Source organism: Rhineura floridana, chromosome 3 (genome assembly GCF_030035675.1).
Source record: "Rhineura floridana isolate rRhiFlo1 chromosome 3, rRhiFlo1.hap2, whole genome shotgun sequence".
NCBI classification, from domain to species: Eukaryota; Metazoa; Chordata; class Lepidosauria; order Squamata; family Rhineuridae; genus Rhineura; species Rhineura floridana.
The window spans coordinates 143,987,235-144,006,102 of NC_084482.1; the positions used below are offsets into that span (position 1 = coordinate 143,987,235).

Consider the following 18,868-nt stretch of genomic DNA (forward strand, 5'->3'; position numbering starts at 1 on the left):
GGGCCCCTGCGCTCCCCTTCCGCAATCCACGGCAGGATAGCAGGGCAGAAGCTTCAGAGCTGCCCACCATTCTCCCACTTCACCTACCTTTCTCTCTGCTGTTTTTTGTAGCGCACGCAGATTTCCCATCAATTAAGATGGCGGCTGAGGTTTCCCTAAGGGGCTAAAGCCTCTGCCGCCATCTTAGTTGATGGCAGCAATACGAGCGTGTAGCACACATGCATGCCATCAACCAAGATGGCGGCAGAGGCTCAGCTTGATTGATGGCAAACCTGTGCGTGCTGCAAAAAACAGCAAAGAGAAAGGTAAGTAGAGCGGGGGAATGGCGGGGGGCTTGGGATCTCCTGCCCTGCGGCCAGCCCTGCTGGGTGGCCATGCTACACCATGCCAAAAACCGGAGATCCAGGGACAGGGGGTGTGGTCTGATGAGGGAGCCAGAAAACACTCCCGAAGCTGGCTGAAAACCGGAGATCTGGTAACTCTAATGCAGACATAAGTACAAGTACAGTAGTACAGCAGCAGTAATGCTATTCACACAATGGGTGTTCATACAATGAATGTATACCAGGGGAGCACTTTTTGCATGACCCCTCACTGTGCATACAGAGCCTACATATGTACAGTTTGTTCATGTGTAGGGTGTGTGGTAGGGTGTGTTTCTAGACAAACTCAGGTGGATGACCATAAAGGCAGTCTTGCTGCTGCACTCCCATGTTTTCCGCTATACAAAATCTTTGTACGTGCAATAATTGGGCAAATAATATACATTTAAACTAATACAATTAAACAGAGCCTTTTTGGGGGGAGACAATAATAGAATCATAGAATAGTAGAGTTGGAAGGGGCCTATAAGGCCATCAAGTCCAACCCCCTGCTCAATGCAGGAATCCAAATCAAAGCATTCCCGACAGATGGCTGTCCAGCTGCCTCTTGGATGCCTCCAGTGTTGGAGAGCCCACTATCTCTCTAGGTAATTGTTTCCATTGTCATATGGCTCTAACAGTTAGGAAGTTTATCCTGATGTCCAGTCGAAATCTGATTTCCTGCAACTTGAGCCCATTATTCCGTGTCCTGGGAAGATCGAGAAGAGATCCCAGCCCTCCTCTGTGTGACAACCTTTCATGTACTTGAAGAGTGCTATCATATCTCCCCTCAGTCTTCTTTTCTCCAGGCTAAACATGACCAGTTCTTTCAGTCTCTCCTCATAGGGCTTTGTTTCCAGTCCCCTGATCATCCTTGTTGCCCTCCTCTGAACCCGTTCCAGTTTGTCTGCATCCCTCTTGAAGTGCAGAGACCAGAACTGGATGCAGTATTCAAGATGAGGCCTCACCAGTGCTAAATAGAGGGGAACTAATACTTCACGCAATTTGGAAACTATACTTCTGTTAATGCAGCCTAACTTAGCATTTGCCTTTTTTGCAGCCACATCACACTGTTGGCTCATATTCAGCTTGTGATCAATGACAATTCCAAGATCCTTCTCACTTGTATTGCTCAACCAAGTATCCCCCATCTTATAACTGTGCATTTGGTTTCTTTTCCCTAGGTGTAGAACTTTGCATTTATCCCTGTTGAATTTCATTCTGTTGTTTTCAGCCCAATGCTCCAGCCTAGCAAGGTCCCTTTGAATTTTATTTCTGTCTTCCATGGTATTAGCTATGCCCCCCAATTTTGTATCCGCTGCAAATTTGATAAGTATGCTCTGTACCTCCTCATCCAAGTCGTTAATAAAAATGTTGAAGAGCATTGGGCCCAGGAACAAGCCCTGTGGTACCGCACTCATTACTTCCACCCAGTTTGAGAAGGAACCATTGATAAGCACTCTTTCAGTACGATTCTGGAGCCAACTGTGGATCCACCTGATAGTTGTTCCATCCAGCCCACATTTAGCTAGCTTGCTAATCAGAATATCATGGGGCACTTTGTGAAAAGCTTTGCTGAAGTTGAGGTATATTATGTCCACAGCATTCCCACAGTCTACAAGGGAGGTTACCTGATCAAAAAATGAGATAAGATTAGTTTGGCAGGATTTGTTCCTCATAAATCCATGTGGGCACCTAGTAATCACTGCATTGTTTTCAAGGTGCTTACAGATTGACTGCTTTATAATCTGCTCCAGAGTTTTTCCAGGGATTGATGTTAGGCTGACTGGTCTATAGTTCCCCGGTTCCTCCTTTTTGCCTTTTTTGAAGATATGGACAACATTAGCTCTCCTCCAGTCATCCGGCACTTCACCAGTCCTGCATGATTTCACAAAGATAATAGAGAGTGGTTCTGAGAGTTCTTCAGCCAGTTCCTTCAATACTCTAGGATGCAGTTTATCGGGCCCTACCGATTTGAATTCGTTCAAAGTGATTAGGTTTTCCTTGACTATTTGTCCATCAATCTGAAGCTCCAATCCTGCCCCTTCTACTTCATGTTTCCCGGGAGGGTCATAGATCCTTTTTTGGGAGAAGACTGAGCCAAAGTAGGAATTGAGCACTTCTGCCTTTTCTTTGTCATCTGTTATCATTTTGCCATCCTCATTGAGTAGCTGTGCCACCATTTCTTTTCTCTGTCTTTTACTATGGACATACCTGAAGAAAGCTTTTTTGTTGCTTTTAGCATCCCTTGCTAACCTCAGCTCATTCTCAGCTTTAGCCTTCCTGGTGCCATCCCTGCAATTCCGTGATACCTGCCTGTACTCTTCCTTTGTGGCCTGGCCTTCTTTCCACTTCCTGTATGTGTCCTTCTTTTTTTTCAGGTCCTCTCTAAGCTTTTTGTGAAGCCACATTGGCTTCTTCTGCTGTTTCCCCCCTTTTTTCCTTGTTGGAATTGCTTGCCATTGCACTTTTAGAATTTCCTTTTTTAGAAACTCCCACCCATCTTGGACTCCTTTTCTCCTTAGAGTGGTTTGCCATTGAATGGTACTTACAATTGTTCTCAGTTTATTAAAATCGGCTTTCCTGAAGTCCAGGGTGCGCGTATGGCTACTCTCAGCTTTTGCTTCTGTTAAAATCAAGAATTCAAGTATGGTGTGGTCACTTTCACCTACAGTTCCAGTAACTGCCACTTTATCCACCAAATCATCTCTGTTGGTTAGAATCAAGTCCAGGATAGCTGATCCTCTGGTTGCTTCCTCCACTTTCTGTAGGAGAAAGTTATCTCCAACACAAGTAAGAAATTTCTTGGAGGGGCCGTGTTTGGCAGAATTTGTCTCCCAACAGATATCAGGATAATTGAAATCCCTCATTACTACTACATCATGCCTCCTCAAAACATTGGCAATTTCCTTTTCAAAAGTTACATTCTCATCTTCTCCTTGATTGGGTGGTCGGTAATAAACTTCAAGCACCACATTCCTTTTATTACTTACCACATTAATTTTAATCCAGATACTCTCGGTGGAACTACCAAGCTCTTCCTGTATTTCTTCCTGTATTTCTGTGCAGGTTTCATTGGCCCTGCTTCATTGTGCTTCAGCCTCTTGCTCGTTGTCACACGGGGTCTCCTGTAATTCTTCCACCACAGGTTGTCCTCCAGTCTCATCCTCGAGTGGTTGAAAGCGGTTCCATAGTTCCACTGGTGAAGGGTGTCTTCTAGCTCTTCTGCTCTGAACTGTCACCCTTTCCCACGGAGTTTCCTCCACTTCGTTGTTCCTCTCCAAAGCAGTCTTCTCTTCTGCTACCACATGCTGTTGCTCTTCCACCTCCACTTCTCTTTGCTGCTGTTGTTCCAGTGTTCTGTCTAAGAACTCTTCATCTTCTCTTATAGTTCTCAGTGTGGCCAACCGCCATTCCAGGCCTCTCACTTTTTCTTCCAACAGTGCCATGAGCTTGCACTTGTTGCAGGTGTACGCCATGTTGTTCTCAGGCAAGAAAACAAACATGGCTCACGCCTTGCGGGTCACAACCGCTGGAGTATCCTTCCCGTTCATACTCTATTATATCTTTTGTTTCTTTCTAACTACTTGTTTTGGAGTGGCCTGTGCTTTGTCCTGTCCTACTACAGGGTAAACTTGAGAGACCCACTGGTATGCGGTGCACTGTACAAGGATAATTAGTAATTTGTTTTTTGGGGGTTGTTTTTTTTTACCGACCTCCCCCTTGACCTCCCCTGTCGAACTCCTTTGTTAAACTCCTGTTTTTTCGCTCTGTTCGCTCGCTCTCTGAAAGCTGGCTTGCTTATATGTCCTCACCTGTAGACCAACTGAGACAGCTCCCTCTGCTCTGCTCTGTTAGGAGTCAGGAAACAGAAAAACATATCAGGAGCACAAATGTGTCGCTATAAAAAAAAATTAAAATGCTCCTTGCATCCCGACCAGGATGGACAATTAAGCTAGGACTACGATTTATATCTAAGTAATTAACCCAGAACTTTGTGGGTAATATTTAGTGTCACAACAGAACTTCTCTTTCCTGTCCTCTGCAGTCCCTGTACCCTCAATTTACTCCACAGGGCCCCCAATCACCCTGCAAAGCAGAATTTGGGACCATGCAGGAAAGAGGAGAGAAAGAGAAAGTCATATTGCATGAGTGAAAGCCCACTGCGCAAACGGGATGACACCACTGGATGACATCAATCACCAAGCACAATGAGGGCTGTCAGTCCAGCTCTATGTCTTTAAACGGGGATCATGCATCATTATACGGAAATGGCCTGCCTTCAAGTCGATCTCGACTTATGGCGACCCTATGAATAGGATTTTCATGGTAAGCGGTATTCAGAGGTAGTTTACCGTTGCCTTCCTCTGAGGCTGAGAGGCAATGACTGGCCCAAGGTCACGCAGTGAGATTCATGGCTGTGTGGGGATTCCAACCTTGGTCCCACAGGTTGTAGTCCAACACTCTAACCACTACACCTAGGAACCAAAATAATATGGAAAATAAAAGTTCAGATAATCCTATTCAGGTGAAAATTACATCCCAACTTTGCAGATAAATGTTGTGAGCATGCAACACCACTGGTTGGCAAGGCAGAAATATGCATAACATCTCCTGGGAAGGTTTCACACATCCTGCAAATGATAAACCTGCCATGCCCCAGCTTTTGCTCTCCTGGCCGTCGGGAATTAGGGAAAGATGACAGGGATCAAAAGTGAGTTAAGCTTATTTATCACTGTAATAAAAAGAAAGGCAAAGTGAAATGCTACAGATTAATTCTAACAGACTTACTCCTGTCTCGATTTACTGTAGCACGGCAGAGATGGCCCTGACCTTTTCAATCAATATCAGCACATCTGCCTAGAACACAAGAGAAGCAAACTAGAATTATATTTGATTATTTACTCAGTACAAATTCAAACTTCATGTTTAACTTAAAAGATAGCTTTTTAGAAATCCAAGAGATGGTGAGATAGCCGTGCGACTGCTGCTTACTGGGAGATGTGAAATGGCGGGGGGGGTATAGTGCAAACACCAGCAGGAATGCCAGATGGACTCCTCTGGTGCATTTACACCATGCAAACCTTACAGCCACCTCCCCCTATACCTCCCAATAAGCTGCAGCAATGTAGCCAACCAGAAGCCAGGGGAGTAGCGCTGCCCCACCACGCTATCCACAACTGCATGCTTCTCACAGTCACAGGGATTTACTATCCTTTATGTACAGCGCATGCTTCCACTGGGCCTTGCTCATCCATTAATGATAGTGGACTGGTTCGCACATGCAAGTTTATCCCTTGATCACTGCAACATGCAATTTCCATGTGTGAGTGAGTCATCACTGGCCAAGCACAAGGAGAACTTTTTGAAAACTTCACAGTACCTGAAGGACAGAGCTTTCCACAAGACTCTGTCAAACCAACCCATCAATGGTCCCTAAATTCCAGTTCTCAAAGAAAGGCAGAGTAGCCAACTGTTTCAAATACTGTACAGTAGGGCTCCACTCATATGGCGGGTTACATTCCGGACCGCTGCTGTAAAGCGAACACCGCTGTAAAGCGGAACCCATTGAATAGAATGGCACACGATGCCTGAACACCACCGTAAAAGTGGAACAAGCGCCGTATGAGTGGGGTTTTAGTCTAATTGCGTCTAATTGAGACCGCTGTATTAGTGAAGCGCTGTAAAGCGGGGCCCTACTGTATAAAGAAAGCAAACGGGTGTGGGAGAGCAGGAATAAGGCAGAAAACATGATTCATTAGAAAAGATAATAATGCTGGGAAAAACAGAAGGGAGTAGAAAAGGAGGAAGGCCAAACAAGAGATGGATTGATTCCACAAAGGAAGCCACAGACCTGAACTTACAAGATCTGAGCAGGGTGGTTCATGACAGATGCTCTTGGAGGTCGCTGATTCATAGGGTCACCATAAGTCGTAGTCGACTTGGAGGCACATAACAACAACAACAACAACAAACCTGCAACAAAAGATAGCAGCACAGAGTGCTGCTGTTCAGCCATGTCCTCTTCCAGGATACTCCATGTCATTTCCTCTCACTCACCCATTTTCTGTCCCCCCCCCAAATCAGTCAGCATTCCATGGCTGCTAATTTCAGTCCTTATTAAGCTGTTTTAAAGGCTTCCAGACACAACACACACACTCAAGGTTGTTTCCCTTCTGCTACACCTTCCCTCTTGTCAATGCATGGTGCCATTTTTGTTGCATATGGATCCACAGCTAGAGTACTGGATTCACTTTTAGTATATACGGTACTAATTCTTTCCACACAGGTAACGATCCTTTATGATAGATTCTAGCCAAAGCAAAGATGCACGGCACATATAGGATGCTCACATTTTACATCGTAGCTTTGCTCTTTTCATTCAGAATGAAGAGGATGGACATTGCTAGAAGCCAGGTACCTTGACCTTTTCATTGTTGAAGAGCAGGCAGCTTTCTGAAATGTGAATGTGAATTCAAGTGTGGCCTATTGCTTCTGGATATACTAACTTGTCCAAAAAGGGATTCACAAAACCACTTGTGTCTGACTAGGGTCACATCCACATCATACATTTGAAGCACATGGCTTTCCAAATAATCCTAGGAACTGTAGTTTGTGAAGGGTGCTGGGAATTGTAGCTCTGTGGGGGTAAACTACAGTTCCCAGAATTATTTGGGGGAAGTGCTTTAAAAGTACAGTGTGGATGTGTTCTAAGTCAGAAAGGTAATGAAACACCTTGCAAAGGCCATACAGAACAGAGACTTTCCCCACCCCACCCCCTTTATCTCTCAGCATTCCCCACAAGGTAACATTCTTGCTACAGATTATGTACAAGCAGTTAGGCAAGAGAGATAGACATCCTGTCCTTTATCCTTAACGTATCAATTCAGAATAGCTGACAAAAGCATTTTGTCCTCTTTCTGTGAAAAGGCTCATTGGTGTGTGATTATTATCACCTTATAAACATTACTCAAGATACTCTACAAATGCAATGAGTGTAGGACGAAGCCACCTGATTTTTTGTTTTTAGAGGATGCTATAGGTTCTGAGAATTCTTAGTTGCCGAGGTTAATCTAGCCAACTCATAAATCATTGCTTTCTTCCCCATGGAATGGTCTGTAAAGGCTTCCACCACTTTACTCTCATAGAATCATAGAATAGTAGAGTTGGAAGCAGGGCTGTGGAGTCGGTACGCCAGACCTTCGACTCCGACTCCTCTATTTTTCTACTGTTCGACTCCGACTCCTTCATAAATGGCAAATGTATATTAACTAATAATAATAAATTTACTGTAGTAAAATGGTAGCACAAGGCATTTCATCACCACCACATGAATCCAGAGCTTGGAAATGTTATTTTTTTGAACTACAACTCCCACGAGCCCAATCCCTGGGCCTGATGGGAGTTGTACTTTAAAAAAGTAACTTTTCCAAGCTCTGGATTCACATGGTGGTGATGAAATGCCTTGTGCTACCATTTTACTACACTAAATTTGTTATTACTAGTGCCATTTATGAAGGAGTCGGAATCGGAGTCGGTACATTTCTACCGACTCCGACTCCGACTCCGACTCTACCCAAAATTGCTCCCGACTCCGACCCCACGACTCCGACTCCGACTCCACAGCCCTGGTTGGAAGGGGCCAATAAGGCCATCAAGTCCAACCCCCTGCTCAATGCAGAAATCCAAATCAAAGCATTTGAGCTCTTCAGAGAGTAGTGCTGACATCAGCATTTAGAATAAAGCACTCACTTGGTAGCTTCAGGTTATATGTTTAAACTGGAAACTTTTCTGGAGTAGTTGAAGGACTTAATTAGGCCAGTGTGGTGTAGTGGTTAAGGTGTTGGACTACGACTTGGAAGACCAGAGTTCGAATCCCCACATAGCCATGAAGCTCACTGGGTGACCTTGGGCCAGTCACTGCCTCTCAACCTCATGAAAACCCTATTCAGAGTGTCATCATAAGTTGGAATCGACTTGAAGACAGTACATTTACATTTTATATTGGTAGAAGGAAGTCATTCTTGGCTGTGACTTTGATTCTGTGGAACCAACTCTCCACATCAGCCTATGCCCATAGAGAGAGCCAACTTGGCTGTATTAAAAAGATATCACTCCTTTTGTTCTTGTCTTTACTTTTATTCAGGCAACCAGTACCGGAGAGCTGTAGAAATCACTGCCACAAGATATAATGACAGCCACCAACTGAGACAGCTTTAAAATGGGATTAGTCAAGGCTATCTATACCTGCTAGTCATGGTGGCTATAAGTTTCCTCCCGGATCAGAGCTCAGAGGCAGCACATCTGTGAATACTAGTCACTGAAGGAAAGGCATTTTTTAAATAATAGTTGTGTGTCCAAATGGACACCTGGTCCTAGCTTTTGAACACCCAGTGGACGCAAATGGACGCATAAAATGTAATCAATGAACCAAGAGCACAAATTCAGATTGGACTCTAAATGGGGGGGGGGGAGAGAGAAAGCCACCTCTGCAGAAAGGTAAAGCTCTTTTACTACAAAAAATAAAAATAAAATGACAAATGTTTTCTTTTCAATCCTCTAATTCCAGAACAATTCTTCTGTGATCTTAAGTCCTGGCATAAAAGGATTCAGTGTTTTAGTCTGTATTGTGTGCCATCCAGCTTTTTGAACACCTTCTTTAGGTTACTGCAGAACAAAAATAAAAAAACAATCCCCAAATATATCTTTTGTAGCACCAAAACAGTTTTTAACCATTTTTTCTAAATTCTGAAATTAGAGTATGATTTGTTTTTTAATTCATGTATTTACTGGTGGGCGAGCAGACTAGTAAGAATTTTGAATTCACTTCCCTGGTGGGTTTTTCTTTTCTTTTTTTAAGTTTGGACCACCTTTCCCTCAATCCAAATGTTAGGGCTTGTACATCCTAGAGAGGCATCCACTTCCAAGCTATTGGAATGAGAGGGAAAAAACCCACAAACACCCAGTAATAAACAATGCCCTGCTGGAAGAACAACAGTATGAAAACAGTATGTCCTTCTTGTGGGCTTCCCAAGAGGCATCTGATTGGACACTGTGGAAAACAGGATGTTGGACCAGAAAGGCCTTTCGTCTGATCCCAGCAGGGCTCTTGCTGTGTTCTGAAATGCAGTCTCCAGTGACCATTAGTATGCTGGCTAAGCTGATCATGTCCCTGCCTGAGAATTATCAGCAGTTTTCTAGCCAGATTAATTACCCCACTTCTACCTCAGGCCTCTGGTCTGTCTGACTAATAAAAACACAATCAATGGTTATTGTAGAACCTTGAATTAAAGACTGATTGAGACTTAGATTCTCTTAATCCTTATGGTCTCCTTGGGGTCTGTGTCTGAGGGGAATAGAGTCAGAACTCCTCCCAAATCAAGCAGTTCCTTGATAAAGGAAAATTGTGTCTTTTACATCTGGTGAACGGAGGCTGGTAATCTGAACTTCTTTGCTTGCCGCTGTAATTTCTCTGTTATAAATGACTGGTGATTTCTGGGAATGATTAGAGAATCAGGGATTTGGAATGACCTCAAAGATAATCTAATCCAATCTCCTGCTAATACAGAAACAATGTTTTTGTGTTTTTAATTTTTTGTCGGCCGTTGTTTTGCAGTGAAACAGGGTCTCTCAGCTGCACTGGAAACCAGAAGGTAAATGGCCTTTGCCGTAAACAGAGAAATGACAGGAATAAGTCTCATGTTTCTTTATATTTACAGCTGCTGGATTATCTGGGCAGGATAAAGAACTGGCTTTCAGATAAACTGCTTGCTTTAAGAAGAGCAGCTATAGGTGTCCTAAGGAGAGTTCATCCCATCGACAAGCCAGTTCTAAATTATTAGAACAGTGGCTCTATCCACATAGACTGGAATGGTGAACAATGACAGCATGGGGGGAGGGACTTCCCTGCTGTTCCCCACCCCTGACCGTCACGTGTTCATTGTTCCTTTGTGAACAGAGTCTACAAGCATACAACAGGGATCCTGGTGCCTTCCAAATATCATTACAGTACAGTTGCCATCATCCCTGACCATTGGCCATGCTAGCTGGGGCTGAAAGGAGTCCAACAACATCTGGAGGACCACAGGTTCCCCATAAGTGGCATATAACTTGCATGTACAGAGCCCACACGTTAAAAAGCTACAATATGTAGGATGCTCTGGTCACAAACAAGGAACACATGAAGGGTAGGGATGAGGGCAGTGTGCACCATCCCCCTCCACGTATGCAATAGATGTACTTCCAGATCATGTCAAGAATGTTTGGCTATAATGACTATATAATATAATGTCCCTGCAGTGTTGGCATAATTGGTGTGATAGTCTTTCATCCTAAGCACTTCACTTGCTGGTAGTAAATCTCAGAATTGATTCTTTAGGCTGGGATCACGCATTACTCCATTGACTGTTGCTTGCAGGAGCAAGGAAACTATCAATGTTACAAGGTCACATTATATGTTGGGCTTGTAAACAATATGGGGAGGAGGAAGAGGAACTGCATAGCCAATGCTTTCCATGGCAATCATGTGGCAGCGGTAACATGCACGTTCTGGGGAAGGGCCAGTGGCTCAGTGGCAGAGCATCTGCTTTCTATGGACAAGATCCCAGGTTCAATCCCCGGCATCTCCAGGTAGGGCTGGGAAAGATTCCTGCTTCAACCCTGGAGAGCCACTGCTGGCCAGTGTACTCAATCCTTAGCTAGGTGGACCAATGGTCTGACTCAGTAGAAGGCAGCTTGCTATGCTCCTACGCTATGCTTTGTGAAGACCAGGGTTTCTAATGTTTTCTGAAATTTCTCCCCTCTTCTAGCCCCAGCATTAACTCAGAAACTTCACTGGACATCCCTTCCAGGTTCCTACAGTGCCCTGTGCTCATCCATTCTAGGCCTGAACTTCTTTTCCTTCTTCCCTTGCCAGCACCTACACACACCTATGCCACTATGCTTCAGTACAGACCCTTCTTCTGACAACACCTCATTATGGCTGTCTCTGAATCGCCCCTCTTCTCCAGCCCCTTTCAATCATGCCTATTAGTAAAGTGGCTCTAAACCTTTTAAGCAACTAAGCGCCAGGAGAGGGGGCATTTATTGCCGTTTAATACATAGTACAATTGTGTACACTTTGGGTATTCATTTCCCACACTAAATAAGGGAACAAATCATGGGTCAGAAGCAGATGCCTTCACTTACTAGGAAGTAGGTAAGATTGTGTTTTCCCCCTCACCTCCCCCCCACAAAATACCCCCAAATACCTGTCCAGTCTGCTTAGTCTTTAGGATTTTTAGGATCTAGCCATGGAATAATTTTATATCTGTAAGATTTCTGATATAAATTGCTGCCAGGTAAATTATTTGATTAATGACCAGAGGCATTTTATACAGATGAGCTTCCATGCAGTCACTTCAGGGATATATGTGTGTGTATACCTTCTTCCACACAAATACATCTTTATGGCTCCTGCAGGCTTTTCAAATAATAACTCAACTCCTGGATAATCTATCTAGTTGTCCAGCCCCTCAGCAAAGAGAAGCTGAATTTCTAAGAGTTCTCACACACCATCTCAATCCTGACATGATTGCTTCCACTATTTTATAACAAAAAATCTGGGGCATCCATTCTGCTACATATCTGAACGACATACCATTACTGTCTTCCACAAGTGAAAGGTTCCCTATACACAGCTCCTTTAAAATTTGCCATAATAAGTTACTGATATTGGTTTTACTATCAGATTCATGTGAACTGAACTATCAATGTGGACTGCCTTAAGGCAGGAGTAGCCAACATGGTGCCCTCCTGATATTGTTGGACAACCACTGGCCAAGACTGCTGGGAACTGTAGTCCAACAACATCTGGACAGCACCAGACTGGCTACCCCTGTTTTAAAGCAATAGGACAGCCTTTCCCAACCAGTGTGCCTCCAGATGTTGTTGGACCACAATTCCCATCTTTCCTGACCATTGGCAATGCTGGCTGAGGCTGATTGGAGTTGTGGTCCAACAACATCTGGAGGCACACTGGTTGGGAAAGGCTGCAATAGGAAGACTAGAGTCTTGGACTTGACAAAGGAATGTTAATAGTCTGGGAATATTCAGGTGATGTGTCTCCATTGGAAATAATTGTTAGAAGATTACTTCTTGATACAGAACCACTTTGGGATGTTCTGAATAGGGAAAACTGATCAGAAAAGGGAGTAGGGAGCATTATTATTATTATTATTATTATTAGCTACTTTTTCACAAAAGCAACTTATGAAACAAACATTAAAACCAAGCATAAAAACAATAGTAAAAAACCCTAAAATTGTCATCAATGCTATGTACAAAATGGCAGATCCAACTCGACTCACCCCACTAAGAAGATGAGCAAAAATAGAGGTCACAAACATAAGTATCCTCCAAATTAAAGGCCAAAAGCTTGGGAGAACAAAAATGGTTAAGGCATACCTTTTCCCCAAGGTATGGACGATAACATATAGGTCTATCTGTGTGAGAGAGAGACATATGGGTCATATAGGTCTATATGTCTACAGACTGTAGGGTGTTTTTTTGAAAGAGAAAGAGAGGTTGGAAGTGTCTGTAAGTTAACAGCATTGTGGGAGTGCTGGATGTCTTTTATTATTTTATTCATTGCCTTATACTACAAAGGTCTGAAGGAGACTTACAGCAATGCAAAAAAAGTAAAGGAATTGCATACACTGGAACAGGGGAAAGGAACCTTTTTTGGCCCAAGGGCCACATTCCCTTCTGTGTTGCCTTCTGAGAGCCACATGCCACTGGTGGCCACGGACATGTGCAAAAGTGGGCAGAGCAACAAATGCAAATCTGACCATTGTACAATTGGCTAGTTTCTGCTCACACTCACATATCCCTTCTCTATCACCCATCCAGACAAAGAAGAGGAATTATTATGAGTGTTCAAGGACACAGGCAAAAACACTCAGGGTGCAAAGCAGGGCCAGTGGTGGCCCGCAGAGAGGGACTATAGTTCTAGGGCCAAATAGAGAGACCTGGGGGGCTGCATTTGGCCCCCAGGCCTGCGGTTTCCCACCCCAGCCCTAAAACATAATGAAAAGAGATCTGATATGGGATAAGGATGTTGGCTGTTTTTAAAGTGTTGAGCTATGCTTCCCCCTTAAGTCCAACCTGTGTATTGGTAAATAAACCCAAACACTACAAAACATTAACACTCTCTTGTGACCTCATTCTCTAAGAAACCAAACCTCGGTAAATGCAACACATCTGGAATGGCTCATCACTTGGAGAAGAGTGGTGAGCATAACGTTACTGACACAGACCTGCCATAGGCTACTTGCCTGAAGAACACAACAGTTCCTTCTAGGCAAGCCCAACGCATTTGTTCAAGCCACCCCCAGGTGCACAGACATATATGATATATGGCCGGTGATGCAAAATGCTTCAAAGCTTGACAGCAGATGAGAAACCATTTTCTTGTATGAAGTTTGAAGCAGCTGGCAGGAAGAGCTAATGACTATACTCAGAGATTCAAGGTGTGTGACATTAGTTGGAGATTAGTTGGGAGGATGCCCACCACCGTATGCTTCTGTCTGAATGGTTTCATGAATGAAGGTAAAATAGAGTGGGGCTTAAATGTCAGAAAGAGATGCAACTTTTCATAAGGTCACTCAGTAGGTTCAATTGTTAGCCTCTCAATACTCTTGACTGATAAGCTGGATGGGTTCAGAGAGGCATCCAACCTTGAACAGGTCATTCTTTGACTCCCTTGGTGGTCCACTACTGTGCCATAAATAGTCAAGTAAAGCCCACAGAATCAGGCTTTATGTGAGTAAAGGGGAGATTACATTTCTCATAGCATTGCAACAAAACAGACTACTGAAAAGAAGGCAGTGAAAGACAGATGTGCATAGTGGAGCTGTTCCGAAACCAATATGTTACACGGGCAACTTCTGCTGCTGGTGCATATGTTTAGGCTGTAAATGTAGAACAGAAGGCCACCCTGTTATTCATATTTATCAAGGCTGCAAAAATAATTGTAAAATAGGTAGGCAGCATTAAATTTTTACATGACCAGGCACCTGTGGAATTCTCCTGCAATATATCATTTTTAATTTTACAGAAATGCAATTGTGGCTTTGCAAAAAATGTACAACTTGAAAAGCTCCTTTATAAGACTTAAGCAATCAGTGAACATTTTCCATAGCCTTTCATCTGAGTAGAGTCTTGACAGCTTTTCAATCCATTTATCCCAACACAACTGAGCCTTTCTAAACGTCTGTTACAAAAGCTGGCTGCTAAAAAGCTACTATGAAATGACAAGTGGGACCTGCAACAAAATGTTGCAATGTGGATTATTTCAGTCAGCCAGCCATGCCCTCCTTCATAGTGCTCCATTCCATTGCCTCTGCAGCAAGGTTTTCCATCCCTGCCCCCAACTGGCAGTCAGTATTCAGTGACCACTGAACACACCCAAACATTGGACTGTTTGGGGGGTTCCCCACTTCCCAAAAAAGATTGTTTTATACTTCTGCAGACCTTAGGGGTTCCCCGATACTAACCTCTTGTGTATGGATGGTGCTGTTTTGGCATCATAAGCCACAACGTACACCTCTGAACATCAGAATAGATGGAATGATTACTCCAAAATTGAAACTGCACTAAAGTCAAAAATTGTTGCAAAACATTTGCTTCAGTCTATGACAATACTGAGATGGGTGCTGCTAAAAAAAAGACTGGCCCACCCTGTGCCCATCTGTTTCGATGCTCCATGAAAGTGCACTTGAAATTCCAGATACCAAAAAACCTCAGGAAACTGCTTTGTTTTATCATCCTCGCTGTGAACTGCCCAGAAGGCTTTTTCCCCCAGTTACAGTTTGGAAAGTGCAATGAATCCTCTGTTTTAGCTAAACGGGAAAAGAAATAAAGTTCATTGCTGCGAATGGATGACTTCTCAAGAAAGCGGCACCACAGCATCAGTATAAAGGAGCTCATTATTGACTTTCAATATATACTATTGTCCCATGCTCTGTAGCATGGTGCGTCTGCAAGCACGTTCCGTTAATGACCATGGAAAGTGCCCTCGCCAAGACATTCTCTCGCTGCATGAGGCCAGCGTACCACATAACCCCAGCTGACATCACTTCTCTCTTTACAGTAAGAATTCTAAAGGAAGCAAAAAATGAGTGATACAGCAGCAAGATTGAAGTGAACAGTACAATTTTAGTCTATTTCAGAGGATGCACATTTGGCTCTGCTCAAACAGAAGTGAAAGCAGCAAGTCAGAATAGGTAACAAGCTTCATATGTTTAGTATCAGGTATATCATATATAAAGCTGAGTTATATAATGCTTCAGGATATCATGAAGAGCACCCAAATGGAAAACAACTTACTTCCTCTGAGGATGAAGAAGAGGAAAATATTTCCTAGATCAACTAAAGGCCAAATGTCATATTATGTGAAAGATCTATTATTAGATTCCCCATCATTTTTGTTTTTACATTAAAGCAGCTGTGGAGGCTCCAATTTTGAGTGGTGCAGTGGCACTGGGCAGGTTGTCCATAACTCTCTCTCTCTCTCTCTCTCACTCACACTCACACACACCATTTTCTCATTCTAAATCATGCTCTCCAACCTGCTGTAAACTTCACGGGGGGGGGAGGTATCTGTGATTTGTCCTCCAGTAGGCTAACACCAACTTGGGGTTGTGGGTTTTTTTGGAAGGGGAGTTGAGCAGGAAAATAGTGCAAGGAAAAGGTTTCAGAGGCCCCTCTCCCACTTTAAAGCAAGAGCAAACTACTGGGAAATCAAGTCATGGATCCCTCACATAATGTGTATTTTGGCCCTAAATTAACTTCGTTCCTTCCCCTTCCCCAGCTACAGCACAAGCAGATCTATTACCCTGTACCTTATTTTACTGCACCTAAAACCTACAATCTGATATGGGTTACCCAAAAATGCAGCCTGAGTGAATCACTCATATTTCATATTAGACTTGGGAGCCTCTCCATATGTTTCAACCAACCAAAAGCGCAATAAAAAATGTATGTCACTGCAGTGAAATGTTTCCCATATAGGAGAAAAGGTGTGCCGGAGACATGGAGTGTACAATATCTTAAATGCCTTTGGGATTTGCATTCAGATCTCTGTCTGAATTTTGGGATGATCTCACAGACTATTCACTATATCTGAATGTCTCCTTAGTCTATAAAATAAGAATGTGACCTGTTGTGCAAATAAGATAGAAACAGCAAGTTCCATCTACCTCAGTACTGTCTACACTGACTGGCAGCTGCTCTCCAGTTTTCAGCCAGAATTCTTTCCCAGCCCTACCTAAAGATGTCGGGGATTGAACTTCGCACCTTCTTCATGCAAAGAAGATACTCTGCCACTGAGCAACAGCCCTTCAAAAACAACTGAAAAGCAATTGCTCCTCAAACATGTTACAGAGCTGGAAAAATATTGATAACTTGATCAGCCTTTTGAGGATGAACAGCCCTGCAGGGCTGGAATAGTGAGCCTCTGAAGGACCTTCCTGACCATGAGCCTATGCTAACCTCATATTGACTCAGCCCATTGGTCAGTCCAGCCCAGGAGTGCATATCCTGATTGGGAGCAGCTCTCCATGCAAAGATCTAACCTATCCTCCTAACTTTTAAGTGGAGATAATGCCAGAAGCTGAACTTGGAGCCTCTTTCATTCGTGGCTTGCACTTGGCTCCTGAGCTATGACATCAAGGAAACCAGTCCCGGAACCTATTTCAGTGCCGGGTTTGGGGCATACCAAGGAATAGTCCAAAGGAGAATGCCACCTAACACCTGCAGAGTGTCTTTCGGCACCGTGTCATCATAAGAAAGGCAGACACTGGAAGCGCAGGGCTTCCACATGAACCCCTCCCTTTTCACATGGATCCTGGGGGCATCAGTAGAGTAACGAGTACTCCCAAAGGGAGGAGAAGTGTACTGGGGAGGAGAGAGCGGGTTAGCCTCTCTCGCGGCGCCTGCCAAACCCCAGATCCCACCCACTACACCTGCTGGGGCTTTCTCACCCATAGAAACCAAGAGCTCGCCTCTCCCCCGTGCCGTCAATCCCAAGCAGCGCGCAGCGCAGCCCTCTCCCTTCCAGGCGATCCTCACCTTCCCCCGCCCGAGCAGCGGTTCCTTCCTCACCTGTGTAGTTATTCTGGGCATGGTTGCCGTCCTCGCGGATCACCACCGTCCTTGAAACGTCGAGGATCGAGGCGGTCGCCGTTTGCATGGCTCCCTCGCTGGTCCCTTCAGGCGACCCTCGGAGTTCCTGACCCGGAGGATGAGGCGGTGTGGGGCTGACCAATGGGGAGGTGTAGCAGCACCAGCAGCAGGCGAGGGACCTCCTCCCCGCTGGCCTCTGCCTGCTTTCTCCGGAGGCGGAGCGATCCAGGTGCTTCCCCGAGCATGCAGGAATCGCCGAGGAGGGAAGGTCCCCGCGCCTCGCCGAGGATTCTGCAAAGGGGTCTCTCCTGGTCCTGGCCTTGCTCCGCCCTGCGCCTGGCCGCCCCCACTCCAGGATCGCCCCCGCGCTCGGCCACTTCTCTCCCCACCCCCCACCCCTCGACTGCCGCCTGCACTTAGCTCCGCTTCTCCTCCAGCGTCTGGCTCGCCGCGAGCCAAGGACGGCGCTGAGCACCTGAAGACCCCGCCCTCCCCTCCTCTCCGCCTCTGGCCCGCTTCCCCCAACCGCCTGAGCTAGATCAGCAGCGCTGAGCCGCGTCGGATGGGAAGATCGGCTCGTCTTGTCCGAGTTCAAAGCACACGCTCAGGGGGCCTGCGTGGAGACGGAAAGATTCCTCTTCCTCCCGCCCTTGGACAGTTGTTGCAACCAGGCCTGGGCAGCTGGGTATCACCAACCCGTCTGGCTTTTCCCCCTTCGCAGCGTGGCGGACGGTCGTCCGGGGGAAGGTGAGGTGCGAAAACCAGGCAAGCCTCTGTTTTGCTCGATGGCCGCTCTCGCCAGACTGACCTGGCAGCGAAACACAGGCTTGCGTGATCTGCACACGCGACTGGGCGCCTCGGAGGCTTTTTACACGCATGTAAGGAAAACACCAGGTGCAAGATCACCCCGAGGGGGCCTTTACACAGTGTGCTCCCCACAGGGGGCTTCAGTCAGTCACGTGGCTCTGGTGACGGCGGCTCGGTGCTTGCAAAGGGACACATCTAGACTTTCCACTGAAGACTTTACATTTGCCTTTAGGAGTTATCCTTGGCATCACTGTCAGCTGAATGATGGGCTGGCTGAGCTGCAGCCACACGTTAACTTGAAAATATGCACTGTTCTTTGGGTGGGGCTTATACTGAATTCAATGGGGCTTACCCCCAGATAAGTGGGGTTAGGAATGCAGCTTCATTTATTTCCCAAGAGGCATTCAGTCTGTAGAAGGAACAGGAGAGTGGCTTTGAGTTCAGGGTTAAAGGGCATGAGTGAACTCTTAATGAATTTGTCATTATTAATTCAGGGCCTTGGAAAGGCTAAGATAATCTCCTCCTGGTAGCTTTCA

At 45.0% G+C, this 18,868-nt stretch overlaps 1 protein-coding gene across 1 annotated transcript in view; it reads right to left on the reverse strand.

Annotated features, from left to right (window-relative positions):
- SUSD3 (sushi domain containing 3) overlaps positions 1–17,838 on the reverse strand; it is a 79,587-nt gene extending 61,749 nt beyond the window's left edge. Inside the window, exon 1 of the mRNA XM_061622012.1 lies at positions 17,505–17,838. Within this exon, the coding sequence (XP_061477996.1) occupies positions 17,505–17,592 (88 nt within the window). The 5' untranslated portion in view covers positions 17,593–17,838. The remainder of the gene's footprint in view (positions 1–17,504) is intronic.
- Between the last annotated feature and the right edge of the window lie 1,030 nt (positions 17,839–18,868).